This window comes from Salmo trutta, chromosome 16 (assembly GCF_901001165.1).
Source record: "Salmo trutta chromosome 16, fSalTru1.1, whole genome shotgun sequence".
In the NCBI taxonomy this organism is placed as follows: domain Eukaryota; kingdom Metazoa; phylum Chordata; class Actinopteri; order Salmoniformes; family Salmonidae; genus Salmo; species Salmo trutta.
In genome coordinates this window covers 46,434,897-46,450,649 of record NC_042972.1, presented here as the reverse complement: position 1 = coordinate 46,450,649, position 15,753 = coordinate 46,434,897, and the positions used below count along the sequence as shown (strand labels likewise).

The 15,753-nt window shown below is 41.2% G+C and overlaps 1 protein-coding gene across 1 annotated transcript; it reads left to right on the top strand.

Moving 5' to 3' along the window:
• The first annotated feature begins 4,729 nt into the window (after positions 1-4,729).
• On the top strand, positions 4,730-6,510 carry LOC115150864 (oxytocin receptor-like). Its single transcript, XM_029694619.1, has 2 exons — positions 4,730-5,594; positions 5,805-6,510. The coding sequence occupies exons 1-2, from the start codon at positions 4,730-4,732 to the stop codon at positions 6,008-6,010; spliced, it is 1,071 nt and encodes a 356-aa protein (XP_029550479.1). The 3' UTR covers positions 6,011-6,510.
• The last annotated feature ends 9,243 nt before the right edge of the window (positions 6,511-15,753 follow it).

Here is a 15,753-nt window from a genome sequence, read left to right as displayed (position 1 = left end):
CTGTATCACAATTCCAGTGGGTCAGAAGTTTACATACACTAAGTTGACTGTGCCTTTAAACAGCTTGGAAAATTCCAGAAAATGATGTCATGGCTTTAGAAGCTTCTGATAGGCTAATTGACATCATTTAAGTCAATAGGAGGTGTACCTGTGGATGTATTTCAATGCCTACCTTCAAACGCAGTGCCTCTTTCCTTGACATCATGGGAAAATCTAAATAAAATCAGCCAAGACCTCAGAAAGAAAATTGTAAACCTCCACAAGTCTGGTTCATCCTTGGGAGCAATTTCCAAATGCCTGAAGGTACCACTTTCATCTTTGCAAACAATAGTATGCAAGTATAAACACCATGGGACGACGCAGCCGTCATACCGCTCCGGAAGGAGATGCGTTCTGTCACCGAGAGATGAACGTACTTTGGTGCGAAAAGTGCAAATCAATCCCAGAACAACAGCAAAGGACCTTGTGAAGATGCTGGAGGAAACAGCATCTCTGTCAAGAGGAATGGGCCAAAATTCACCCAACTTATTGTGGGAAGCTTATGGAAGGCTATCTGAAATGTTTGATCCAAGTGAAACAATTTCAAGGCAATGCTACCAAATACAAATTGAGTGTATGTAAACTTCTGACCCACTGGGAATGTGATGAAAGAAATAAAAGCTGAAATAAATCATTCTCTCTAGTATTATTCTGACATTTCACATTCTTAAAATAAAGTGGTGATCCTAACTGACCTAAGGCAGGGAATTTTTACTAGGATTAAATGTCAGGAATTGTGAAAAACTGAGTTTAAATGTATTTGGCTAAGGTGTATGTAAACTTCCAACTTCAACTGTATGAAGCGAAATAATGAAGAGAAATTATAGATAAAACAAATCGCTGCTCATCGGCCATTGGACATAAACATTACACAACAAGTTAGATATCGCAAATTCAACAATGAGTGGTTTGGAAGGAATCAGTGTCAAACTGCAAGCATTGCAAAGCAATTATTAGCCTGCTATTCAGTGGAGTGTCTGTGTGGTCCCAAGTCTAAGATTAAGGGTCTCTTTTCCTAGTTTAAAATGATATACATTCAACATTGGCCATGCTGTCAATGAAGCATGATTTGTGCCAACTGTGAAATCAGACTTTACTGAGTTCAAGACAACTGGGACCTCGGGAAAAATGAGCTATGACTGGGAAAATACATTTTGAACTTTCATTCAACTACAAATAGTAAATTCGTAACTCTGGCATATTTCTAGAGCAGGCCTGGGCAATTCCAGTCCTTGGGGTCATGATTGGTGTCACGCTTTTCCCCATCCCTAGCAAACACACCTGATTTAAACTAATTGCATTTTTTTACTGAAGATCATGATTAGTTCATTATTGGAGTTGGGTGTGTTAGCTGGGGCTAGGGTATAAGTGTGACACCAATTAGGCCCCCGAGGACTGGAGTTGCCCAGGCCTGTCTAGAGCTACCACCTAAAGATCACTGATGTCATCATGATTCTACCTCCCCCCCTCCCCCAAGTTCCCAGTTGTCTTGAAAGCACCATCAATCCAGAGAATGTCAGACTTTGATGACAAAATTTGATGACAACAAATTTCCCACAAAGGACCGCTGCACCACCTTCCTGTTCAAGTGAGCACAGCACAACAAGGTGAGTCCAAAATTGTCTCGTATGTTGCTGCATAAATTATGTAATATGCAAGGGAGAAATGTATACTGTAGCTAAGAAAGTAATACCAAGTGTATGTTGTGTAGTAAGCTGTTAGTTGCCCATGTGCCTCACCCTAATCACTTGGTCTATTTTCACCTCTTAATTTCAGCTACTGTTCTGACCTGTTTTTGAGAAATGTCATCATTTAATATTATAAGAGCTTTCATTGTCTGCTTATATTCCCCCTTTATTTATCCTACTGTTCTGACTTGGTGTACAGGGAGAACAGTGTAAGAACGGCCCATGTTCTGAATTCTGTTGCTGTACATTTCAATTGTGCTGAACAAATAGTTATATTGACCTCGTCCGTCCTAGCTTGCACATTAATGTCTTAATCGAAATAACGGATTGCCTCTTATCCACTTGTCGTCCCCTTATGCAATAGTTTGTACTGTACATCTCAATTGTCAGTAGAAACCATATTTGTTTAAGCAAGTCAGCCATATCAGCTTTGTTTTTAAAAGGCAGTAAATGAGGCTGAATGAACTGTTTTGCTGCCAGACAAGGCTCCGCTGATAGCCAAAACTCCGCTGATGGCCAGGTGTAGCAGTGGCTGTGTTGGGACTCTGATGTTGGGACCGCTTTATGTAGGCTCTAACAGTTTGTGGTCACCGTTATAGTGCAATTTTCTTTTTCTTTTTTTTTACCCCACCAAATTTACATGCTAAAATCGCCACTGGTTAATGCCAAATCAAATTTCATACATAACTTTTTAATTATTTATAAATGATGCTTTTAGCTACAAAAGTCAAGTGTGTGTGTGTGTGTGTGTGTGTGTGTGTGTGTGTGTGTGTGTGTGTGTGTGTGTGTGTGTGTGTGTGTGTGTTTTGTTGTTGACATTTTTGGAAATGTATAACAAAAGAAATGCTATCACATTTACGTAAGTATTCAGACCCTTTACTCAGTACTTTGTTGAAGCACCTTTTGCAGTGATTACAACCTCGAGTCTTCTTGGGTATGATGCTACAAGCTTGGCACACGTTTATTTGGGGAGTTTCTCCCATTTCTTGTCTGCAGATCCTCAAGCTCTGTCAGGTTGGATGGGGAGTGTCGCTGCACAGCTTTTTTCAGGTCCCATCAGTTGTTCAATCAGGTTCATGTCCGGGCTCTGGCTGGGCCACTCAAGGACATTCAGAGAAATGTTCTGAAGCCACTCGTGTGGTCTTGGCTGTGTGCTTAGGGTGGTTGTACTCAAGGAAGGTGAACCTTCACCACAGTCTGAGGTCCTGAGAGCTTTGGAGTAGGTTTTCATCAAGGATCTCTATGTACTTTGCTCCATTCATCTTTCCCTCGATCCTAACTAGTCTCCCAGTCCTTGCTGCTGAAAAACATCCCCACAGAATGATGCTGCCACCACCATGCTTCCCCATAGGAATGGTGCCAGGTTTCCTCCAGACGTGATACTTGGCATTCAGGCCAAAGAGTTCAGTCTTGGATTCATCACACCAGAGAATCTTGTTTCTCATGGTCTTAGAGTTCTTTAGGTACCTTTTGGCAAACTCCATGCGGGTTGTCATATGCCTTTTACTGAGGAGTGGCTTCTGTATGGCCACTCTACATAAAGGCCTGATTGGTGGAGTGCTGCAGAGATGGTTGTCCTTCTGGAAAGTTCTCCCATCTCTGCAGAGGAACTCTGGAGCTCTGTCAGAGTGATCATCGGGTTGTTGGTCACCTCACTGACCAAGGCCCTTCTCACCTGATTGCTCAGTTTGGCCGGGCTGCCAGCTCAAGGAAGAGTCTTGGTGGTTCCAAACTTCTTCCATTTAAGAATGATGGAGGCAACTGTGTTCTTGGGGACCTTCAATACTGCATACGGACAATTCCTTCGACCTCATGGCTTGGTTTTGGCTCTGACATGCACTGTCAAATGTGGGACTGGTGTGTGCCTTTCCAAATCATGTCCAATCAGTTGAATTTACCACAGGTGAAACATCAAGGATGATCAATGGAAATAGGATGCATCTGAGCTCAATTTCGAGTCTCATCGCAAAGGGTCTGAATACTTATGTAAATAAGGTATTTCTGTTTTTTATTTTTAATACATTTGCAAACATTTCTAAAAACCTGTTTTCGCTTGGTCATTATGGGGTATTGTGTGGAGATTGAGGAAAAACATGAATTTAATCAATTTTAGAGTAAGGCTCTAACGTAACAAAATGTGGAAAAAGTGAAGGGGTCTGAATACAAATCCCCAAAATAATGACATTTCTTTGTCCTGGTTTCGCGAGGAATCACTCTTTTTTTATGGATAAAGCAGGTGTATAAAAAGTTACAAGCTAAAGGATGTTACTTTAGTGACAAGAATAAATCCCAAGTTTGACTAGAACAAATATTGTTCTTAATTCTTAGTTTACCTCCCTATGCAGTTTACTGTGTAGCCTACCAGCCTACACAAGTAAATGAGTCATCATAATTATTTTTGAACACTAATGTATGCCTTTTTCTGCATTTTTGCAGTGAATCCTTAGTGCTGGTAGCCTATATTATTTTCAGATGTATTGCTTTCTATATTTTTTATGGCTGAGTTGATAGAGCATGGCGCTTGCCACGCCAGGGTGTGAGTTAGATTTTTCGTACTGGGGGACCAGTACGAAAAAAAGGTATGAAAATCTATGCACTCACTTCTGTTAGTCGTTTTGCATAAGAGCGTCTGCTAAATGACTCAAATGTGAATGTATAGAAGGCGTAGTTTGGTTATTGTAAAGGTGCAGAAGGGTAGCCCCTCCCTCCTTGGGCGCATCCGTAGATATAAATCCTTTGCCGCCGCCGCCGCTCCTCTATTCATTCATATCGTTGTGCGCAGTGGTGGTGCTATCCGTCTCCAAAGTTTTCCCGCGTCTACGCTTTCTACATCTACACTTTCAACAATTGTACATTTACATAAACGTGTATTTCAGATGCAGAGTTTGGTTCATCTTTGCTGTACTCGCCAATGTTTTAGCTGTAGCCGTACGTGGAAATTGGCATAGGTGCCAAATTGTTTTCGTTTTTATCAGTAAAACTGTGACATTTTGCTTCAAAGTATGACTTTCTTTAGTCCAAATATTAGTAATATAAGTTTGGAAACGGAATTGGCCGAGAATCTGCCCCGGGATGAGCGCTTGGCTCGAGTTGAAATAACCCTTTTAAGCATAATATTTTTCAGTGGAGCAATCTTAAATTTTGGACTGCTATTTGTGCTGTGGAAGCGGAGGAAGCAGCTCTCGAGGATGCGCGTCTTTGTTTTTCACCTTTGCCTGGCAGACCTGGTTGTCACATTTTTCCAAGTTTGTCCGCAGCTGATGTGGGATGTAACGGACAGATTCTTTGGTCCTGACGTTTTGTGCCGCCTGGTGAAATACCTGCAGGTCGTTGGCATGTTTGCCTCCACTTACATGATTGTAGTGATGACCATTGATCGCTACCAAGCCATCTGTAACCCAATGGTTACGTTCCAGAGGCGGAGAGCGCGCTGGAACGTGCCCGTGTGCGTTGCTTGGTCTGTATCCCTCATCGGGAGTCTCCCTCAAGTGTTCATTTTCTCCCGAGTTCAAATCGCGCCTGGTGTCTATGACTGCTGGGCTGACTTCATCAAACCGTGGGGGCTAAAAGCTTACGTGACCTGGACCACTCTAGTGATATTTGTCTTGCCCATCTTAACTGTTATCGTGTGCCAGGTGCGTATTTGCCGAGCTGTTCAAATCAACTTTCACATGAAAACTCATCAAGTATCGACATTTCTCGCCAAACCGCTGCCCTCCAGGGCAAGTAGCGTTGCTGGGGTGTCCAAAGCCAGGATCAAGACCGTGAAGATGACTTTGGTCATTGTTCTTGCCTACATTATCTGTTGGACTCCTTTCTTCACTGTCCAGCTGTGGTCCGTCTGGGATGTCCAAGCACCCACTGAGAGTAAGAGCTGTTCAATCTGAATATCTAAGAAATCCCTCCTTTTGTCACACGTTTTAATGCCTGGATTACAACTTTACTTGCAATGTATGTTTACTATAGCTTATGTACTTGGCATTTTGGCGCCACCTCCTATATGCATTAAGGAATATAAATACATGAGGATGCTTTAGATACTATTTTGTGTTTTATATCTTTATATATATATTTCAGCTGCAACTTTCACCATCCTGATGCTCCTGGCGAGTCTGAACAGCTGTGCAAACCCCTGCATCTACCTGCTCTTCAGTGGGAAGCACCCCAAGATACGTATGGCTTTGGTGTGTGTTAGCCAGTCGGACAGGAATGACTCCATACAAGAGGATGCCACTGTGGTTAGCTCGCGGTACAGTTCCAAGAGCCTTTCTAACTCCAGATGAAACAAGTTACCCAGAGCTCAGTCTGGCTCAGGGGTGGGCAACTCCAGTCCTCAGGGGCCTGATTGGTGTCGCACTTGTTCTCCATCCCTAGCAAACACAGTGATTAATGCTGATAGATCTTGGTGTATATAGATGTAAAGAGCATATATTAAATATTCAGCTCACTAAGCATAGCTGCGGGAAGTAGTGGTGCTGCAGCACCCCCTGAAAAATCCGAATACCTTTTGAATAATTTTGAGAATAAAAAAATCATACACACTGGGCCTTTTACGAGTCCTGTATTAGGTGACCAATATAGCTTTCTGTAACATAGCCAATTTTTATTTCGAAAATTGTATTTTTTTTCTCACAAAAGTAGTGCACTGGGCCTTTAATAGTCCTGTATTAAAGGCCCAAAATAGCCATCTGTACTGCAGGCATTTAAAAAATATATAATTTTAAACTAATACAGGCCTTTACTAGGCCTGTATTAGGGGACCGATATAAACTCAGCAAAAAAAGAAATGTCCTCTCACTGTCAACTGCGGTTATTTTCAGCAAACTTAACATGTGTAAATATTTTAATGAACATAAGATTCAACAACTGAGACATGTGAATAACATAAATTGAATAATGTGTCCCTGAACAAAGGGGGGGGTCAAAATCAAAAGTAACAGTCAGTATCTGATGTGGCCACCAGCTGCATTAAGTACTGCGGTGCATTTCCTCCTCCTGCACCAGATTTGCCAGTTCTTGCTGTAGTAAGATGTTACCCCACTCTTCCACCAAGGCATCTGCAAGTTCCTGGACATTTCTGTGGGGAATGGGCATAGCCCTCACCCTCCGATCCAACAGGTCCCAGACGTGCTCAATGGGTATGAGATCCGGGCTGGCCATGGCAGAATACTGACATTCCTGTCTTGCAGGAAATCACGCACAGAACGAGCAGTGTGGCTGGTGGCATTGTCAGGCTGGAGGGTCATGTCAGGATGAGCCAGGAAAGGTACCACGTGAGGGAGGAGGATGTCTCCCTGTAACGCACAGCATTGAGATTGCCTGCAATGACAACAAGCTCAGTCCGATGATGCTGTGACACCGCCCCAGACCATGACGGACCCTCAACCTCCAAATCGATCCCGCTCCAGAGTACAGGCATCGGTGTAACGCTCATTCCTTCGACGATAAACGCGAATCCGACCATCACCCCTGGTGAGACAAAACCGCGACTCGTCAGTGAAGAGCACTTTTTGCCAGTCCTGTCTGGTCCAGTGACGTTGGGTTTGTGCCCGTAGGTGACGTTGTTGCCGGTGATGTCTGGTGAGGACCTGCCTTACAACAGGCCTACAAGCCCTCAGTCCAGCCTCTCTCAGCCTATTGCGGAAAGTCTGAGCACTGATGGAGGGATTGTGCGTTCCTGGTGTAACTTGGGCAGTTGTTGTTGCCATCCAGTACTTGTGTGATGTTCGGATGTACCGATCGTGCAGGTCTTGTTACACGTGGTCTGCCACTGCGAGGACGATCAGCTGTCCGTCCTATCTCCCTGTAGCGCTGTCTTAGGCGTCTCACAGTACAGACATTGCAATTTATTGCCCTGGCCACATCTGCAGTCCTCATGCCTCCTTGCAGCATGCCTAAGGCATGTTCACACACATGAGCAGGGACCCTGGGCATCTTTCTTTTGGTGTCTTTCAGAGTCAGTAGAAAGGCCTCTTTAGTGTCCTAAGTTTTCATAATTGTGACCTTAATTGCCTACCGTCTGTAAGCTGTTAGTGTCTTAATGAGCGTTCCACAGGTGCATGTTCATTAATTGTTTATGGTTCATTTGACAAGCATGGGAAACAGTGTTTAAACCCTTTACAATGAAGATCTGTGAAGTTTATTTGGATTTTTACGAATTAGGGCCACTTCTTTTTTGCTGAGTTTAGCAGTCTATAGCAGTCTATAGCGCAGGCAAAATAAAAATCGCAGCACCCGCACCCCCAAACATCTTCCCGCTGCTATGACTCTAAGATCTAGCTACGTCTGCAAATTGTTACAGCACATCTATGTTTATACGTTTTTCTGTCACTGAAAATGAATATAGACAGGGAGCTGTGTACAAAGATGTAAATACTGACAGTGTTATACAGAAACCTCATTGCATATGTTTTGAACACAGATAGTCATTGTGATTCAGGAATGTTCTCATGACATGAATTTGAACATTCAAGCATTGAGCTGGTTAAGGTGATATATACGCAGTAAAATTAACTTATGTAAAAAAAAAAAGGGGGCCTATGCCCAACATTCTGTCAGTGTTTGAATTCACATTTATTGCAATTTAGTTATTGTAACTATTGTTAGCCTCAGTGTTTTGCACATCTGATTTATGAAATTATGTCAGTGTTAAAATGCATATTCAGGGTAGAAAATATATGGATTTCAGGTATGCAATTTATTATATCAATGATAAAATATGAACTATTTAGTTTTGGAGCTGAAAACTACATGTGCAGAAAGTAGGCTACTTTATGATGTAGGCTCCAATACATATAGGATGCCAGTAAATGTAGACTATATCTGTTTTCCTCATTTGATCCAGGAGAGCGGGTTGGGTATATTCACAGCAGAGGTAGGCTACTTCAAAGGGTGTCAGAGGGTACTGTGTCCTACAGCCAAGGGAGGTGATGGGTAGACACAGGAGGTAAGACGAAGTCCAATAAAATAGCCTAATGATGCACTCAAGTTTGTTGTAACAAAAATAAGTAAGAAATAAGAGTTGGCTCCTATTTTACAATACCATGGTCCATTTCTATGAGACATTTTGGAAAGTATCAGGCACAGGCCATAATAAAAAAAAAAGAAAATGAGGATCTTATCATGGCTCTCCATCCTGAATCAATGACACTTAAATCTCAAGAAACTCTTTTCCACTCCCACAAAATCCTATTGGAAGACTGGTGGACTAAAAGCCTTAGGATAGTGGGATCAACACTCACACTACTGCTAAGACCTGTTATCTTCTCCAGTGTGGCAGCTGTCTCAGTTTGGACCTTTTATGATAAAGGGTTCTCACCATTCATCAGCCAGCTTTCTGACAACCAAGACGACTCTGTCAGTCTGTTCAATCAGGAAGACATCCTGGTGAGTGCACTCAAAAACTCATTAGGAATCAAACCACAAATAGGCCTACTGCACACATGTACATACTTGTTTCTCTATCTCTCACACAAACCAAAAACACACTAACACCTGACAAAAATGGCTTCAAAGTAAGTGTGTAAAAGGTGATGATGACGCACATTATGGTTAAAAGGTATTTCATTAAAACCTGCCATAGCCTATGTCACAGAATAGATTTGATTAGAAATACAAATGAAACAAACAGGCACCCTTAATGGCTCAAATGCATTCGTAATTTGGTAAACACCTATGTTTGCATGCGCACAAAGGTTTTTGAGGATGGTTTAATTAACCCCAAACAAATCTAACCGTCAACATAGAAAAGCCAAATGAGCTAGCTCTAAGTGCATTTAACGCAGTGTTTTAGCTTTACTTTGCATGTAGGATGGATGCACTAATGTATCTCACTGCGATTCCAAAGAAGTGGATTTTCATACTGTGATAACGATCCACGAGCACCGCATGAAAACAAAACCAATGGATAAGTGAGAACATGGGAAGAACTATTCTGGTGAAAGCATTCGGTCTCCTTTCTATGGTTTTGTTAGTATGTGAACGTCAAATGAAAGCGAAAATGACTTAACATGGTTCAACATTTTTCATAATGTTTGTAAGATTAAATTTCACACCCTTGTATTTAAAATATATTGTCTTAAGTTATTTAGTAAGAGATTTATCTCGACATCTCCAAAATATCTTATCCTGTTTTCATGGCAAACTTGCTTTATCAAGTATATGTGAACAGAGGTTTGTGGTAGATAAATAACATCGCTTTGGGCAATGCACATGTTTCAATGTCCAGTTAGGATGTACATGTTTAATCTTTTAAGTACACAGCTAAATAAATGACTGTTCCATGAACTGTTGAGGTGATGGTTTGTATGATGCATCGAGATCAGCTATACATGTCAGATCCCCATGCAAGATAGGACAGCTCGAAGTGATTTATTTTGCGAAAGACAATAAACGAAGCCACGTAACGTCGTGATCGATTCCATGCTTGTGCGACGCTGACAAAGAAGACGATGTCTGTTTCCAAAATGGCAGGGAATATCGATCATGTCTTGTTGTATGACGTAGGCTACTGTGTGAATCAGATTGTTTCATCAATGTTGAAAGTCTTCTGGTGGGGTTTCAATGTTCCCTTCTCTGTCAGTTTTGATGCTATCAGAGCGTGTTCCCACCATCCAGATGGCTATTCAACCGGGATCATTAATGAGATAAAAAAATGCACTCCTCCTGGTGGATCATCCATCGAACCAATATTTGTGAAATTACTTTTTAAACAACAGCCAGCTTACAAACATGATTGTTTCTAATAAGAAATGCATCATGTTTATCATGTTCTAATTATGCAACGCATTGCATAAGAGCAAACATGAATCGGACCAAGATGTAACGGAAAATTCACGGGAAATTAATGCCAATGCAATTTTATGCGGACTATCTCGCTCTCTGATCCTTGAAGAGAAGTGTTCCTAATATTCGGGTTTGTATATAACAATCGTCTCTTCTCCGGCAATTGAATAATAAAATGACCTGCTACTGCCATGTGTTTACAAAATCACCATGGGAAAGTCTTGGGGGGGGGGGGGGGGGACTCCAAAGAGACGGCGTTAGGGAAGAATGTATCAGTCAATAAGATTGATTCGGGGGTGTAAACGTTAATTTGTTGCACATTCCTGATCCTAGGCTACAAAATTACCACTACTACTGCAATAAAAAAAAACATATACAGGCCACAAAATTACCACTACAACAAACCTCAAAACAAGCCCCACACACAGATTGCAAATTACCAAATTGCAGTGTAACAGTGTAGGTTCCGTCCCTCTCTTCGCCCCAACCCGGGCTCGAACCAGGGACCCTTGCACACATCAACAACTGACACCCACCGAAGCATCGTTACCCATCGCGCCACAAGAGCCACGGCCTTTGCAACGCAAGGGGAAACCCTACTTCAAGTCTCAGAGCGAGTGGCGTCACCGATCGAAACGCTATTAGCGCGCACCACCGCTAACTAACTAGCCATTTCACATCGGTTACAGCAGCACAATCTCCCCAAATCGGTCCACATCTCAAACCTATGTTGACAGGACAACAGCTTAACCAGCGCAGGTATTGTACTATACTTACTATGCACAGTGCCATTCCCTACCGTTACAGTTTAAAACACTGCACACTAAAATGGCACTTCACAAAACGTGAAAATGCAAGGTGCTATATATATATATTATATAAGGAACGGAACATACGTTTTGGGCTTTATATGCCTTCATAACCTGCTGTGTGCAACATGTGCAAGCAGATACGTGATTAGAGACTGGCGAATAGGGAATCAATGCATATTAACAAGGAATATATAGGATAAAAAAATGACAATTAAATGTCACAAATAATTGGAAAGAGACAACAGTCTGGGCTATATAACAATATCAGAAGCAATAGATATGAACTACTCGAGTAGGCTAAACAGCTCAGAGAGCAGCGGGAGAACATTTTAACATCTAAAAAGTCCAACAACTTCAGATCTTTCATGACAAATAAATAATACACCATCAATAGATTCCTTAACTGTGGATCTAACAATGTATGGTCCCGTGTGGCTCAGTTGGTAGAGCATGGTGTTTGCAACGCCAGGGTTGTTCGATTCCCACGGGGAACCAGTACGGGGAAGAAAATGTATGAAATGTATGCATTCACTACTGTAAGTCGCTCTGGATAAGAGCGTCTGCTAAATGACTAAAATGGTAAAATGTCTTGTCCATGCGGCTTGCAACACTGGTATTACACGCAGACAACTACGGTTACGCATCGCAGTGCCATCGGAAGAAATTACCTAAAATCACCGGTGGCCAGACATTTTCATGAGGCTAATCATGCTGTGACTGATCATAAGTTCTGTGCCACTGACTTTTTTCTTAAGCCACAGATGCCGCAATTTGGATGAGCGCCTTTTCCAGCGCGAAGCCCGATGGATCTTGTACTTAAAAACTCTACATCCCCAAGGGCTTAATGAGGAAGTGGACACGCACCAGCAGTCCCGTCACCCTGGTAAAATTGGTTTTATATTTCCAATTTCAACAAACATTCATCAGACATTCAACAGACATTCGCCAAAAGCCATTTAAAATTAAATTGTAAAAATCAATAACTAATTAATCGATTGTCACAGAAACATAAAACTAGATATGGTTTATTCTATAAATGTCTAGTATGCTTTTACAACCTTTGTTTTGAATATACATTCCAGTTTTGATTTGATGGAAATACATACAATCTTTCAAATGCAATTTAAAGCTGTATAAATCAATAACTAATTCACCGTTTGTCACAGAAACATCAAACTAGGTATGATTTATTCTATAAATGTCTAGCATACTTTTACAACTTTTGTTTTGAGTAAAAAATCCAGTTTTGATTTGATGGAGGGCATGTAGTCCGTCTAGAGGGCATGTGTTGAAAGTTTTAACGAGTCTGTTATACCCTATTAGAAGGGGTCTGGCATACAATTCTGCATCTTCAGTCATATTAAATTACATTACAGGTAAAAACTACGTGATGAAGGGATCAGGCCTGACTAACAAAGAAGACAGGATCAACATGGACGTTCCACAGTGGATATGAGGGAAACTTAGACTGAACCATAACATACACTACCATTCATTGAAAGAAAAGCAAATGTTTTGTCCATTAAAATAACATCAAATTGATCAGAAACACAGTGTAGACATTGTTAATGTTGTAAATGACTATTGTAGCTGGAAAAGGCAGATTTTTTTTTAATGGAATATCTACATAGGCATACAGAGACCCATTATCAGCAACCATCACTCCTGTGTTCAAGTGGCACGTTGTGTTAACTAATCCAAGTTTATCATTTTTAAAAGGCTAATTGATCTTTAGAAAACCCTTTTGTAATTATGTTAGCACAGCAGAAATCTGTTGTGCTGATTTAAAGAAGCAATACAACTGGCCTTCTTTAGACTAGTTGAGTATCTGGAGCATCAGCATTTGTGGGTTTGATTACAGGCTCAAAATGGCCAGAAAAAAAGAACTTTCTTCTGAAACTCGTCAGTCTATTCTTGTTCTTAGAAATTAAGGCTTTCCATTCGTGAAATTGCCAAGAAACTGAAGATTTCGTACAACGCTGTGTACTACTCCCTTCACAAACTGTCTCTAACCAGAATAGAAAGAGGAGTGGGAGGCCCTAGTGCACAACTGAGCAAGAGGACAAGTGCATTTGAGTGTCTAGTTTGAGAAACGGACGCCTCACAAGTCCTCAACTGGCAGCTTTATTAAATAGCACCCGCAAAACACCAGTCTCAATGTCAACAGTGAAGAGGCAACTCCAGGATGCTGGCCTTCTAGGCGGAATTGCAAAGAAAAAAAACATATAAATCCTATCTAGTTTGATGATTCTGTCGTAATCAGTGAAAACGTTATTGATTTGTACCGCTTTAAATGGCATTTTATAGATGTTATGTATTTCTATCAAATCAGAACTGGAATGTTTACTCAAAACAAAGATTGTAAAAGTATGCTAGACATTTATAGAAAAAATCATATCTAGTTTGATGATTCTGTGACAAACGGTGAATTAGTTATTGATTTTTACATTTGTAAATGGCTGTTGGCGAATGTCTGTTGAATGTCTGAATGTTTGTTGAATGTCCGAATGTAAAACCAACTTTACCTCGGTCCCCTGCCGCTCTCTGAGCTTTTTAGCCTACTCGAGTATTTCATATATTTGCTTCTGATATTGTTATGTAGCCCAGACTGTTGTCTCTTTCCAATTATTTGTGACATTTGAATTGTTCATTTTTGATAGTCTATATATTCCTTGTTATTATACATTGACTCCCTATTCGCCAGTCTCTAATCAACTATCTGCTTGCACCTGTTATGCACAGCAGGTGTCTTAATAAGTAGGTGTCGTGTTCATTTGTTTGTACAGCACTAATGATGGCATAAGGTTGACACGTATGCTCCGTTGCGTGTTTATATAGCAACTTGCACTTTTTTGTATTCTTTCAAGCATGGATTAAATTATATTATTTTTGCATCTCGGCCTCCTTGGGTTATTCATATCTGAAATGCAGCCATACAGCACACAACACCATTTTGCACACAAGAAAGTACACGATGTTGAAGAGAAGCCCCACGAAGATTGGCAGCCCAAGATGCGCTCAGGTTAAAACAGCACACACCTTAACAATCCATTCAGGGACATGGATAGAAGGCTACCGCCAGTCAGGGCAACGAAAGGATGCACTGCCAATTTCAGCACCACCGAAGTGGACAGCCAAGACAACAGGAGCATTGTGCCAGGGCTCACCTAAGAGCACAACCAATAGGCTACATCGGTCATTGTCCCTAAACACATAAAATAACGCAAAGCTGTATATCTATCAATAGCAATTAGACCCGCAAAAGCAATCAATGACATTAAGAATCATTAATAAATCTAAAATGCACTGAAGTAAAAAGGAAAGGCCTAAAGTAACTACATATTACATTTAAAACATCTGCCAGGCTTACATGAGTGGAAAACCAATGAATGAATAGTTCTGGCATGGCCATAAAGGTTGTAGCTTACCATTTAGAAGAGTTGCAGCCTCCTTGATGATATGTTGAAACTCATGATACATTTGATTACATTCTCCTTCCTGGCGAAATTTACTTGCCAGGTCCCTCTTAAATGCCAGCTGGGCTTTTTGTTGATGTAACATGCTATGTTCACTGAATATGTTATTCAGGGTGGAGAATGAATATTCGAACATTGCTGTAGATGCCCCAAATCAATGTTTCAGTGCCAACAGCATAGTCGGCATTGCTGACAAAGGCCCGTCATATCTTTGAAGGACACTGAGAAGGGTTCCATTTGTTGTTGCTTGTTGTGGTTGCGATTTCACTTTGCAAGAATGTGCGACCCACAATAAACTCCACTTCCACTGGTTCAGTTTTGGTTAGATCCAACAATGGCTTGACCTTGTTCACATCCAAAACGTTTGGGTCTCGGGCATCCATGGCACACAGAGCTTGAAGGAAATGTCAAGGTAACAGAGCTTCAGCTAAACTCACAAAGCAGAGATGTCACAGAGTGCATTGTGAATGCATGTCTCTAAGTACCACACATTGAACAGTTGACAACTTTGTGACACTAAGAAGAGCAGAGACATCCTCATGCCTCCTCTGCCTTCCAATCATTCTTAATACATGGCAAACAATTGGAGACAAGCCCCCAAAACTCAGGTGCAGACATGAGATTGTTTGGGAGAGAGAGTTGTCAAGTTACTCTGGATTCTGTGTTTTTAAAGAAGAGTGCTTCTTTCAGAGAGCAGGTACACTGAACAAAAATCTAAACACGCAACAATGTCAAAGATTTTACGAAGGTACAGTTCTTATAAAGAAATCTGTCAATTGAAATAAATTCATTATGGATTTCGCATGACTGGTGTTTCATCCTAAGATGCTGGGTTCTTTTACTGAAGACTCCAAAGGGGGCTTATAATAAATGGAACAGATTTATTTCATATTCTCCTTAGCACATTACAGTCGACCACTCTACAGTGTCTTCAGCCCAACTCTCACATACATC

Coding starts and splice junctions, on each gene's coding strand:
- LOC115150864 (XM_029694619.1), top strand. CDS start 4,730: ATGACTTTCTTTAGTCCAAATATTAGTAATATAAGTTTGGAAACGGAA. Junction 5,595..5,804: donor TGTCCAAGCACCCACTGAGA/GTAAGAGCTGTT, acceptor TATATATTTCAG/CTGCAACTTTCACCATCCTG.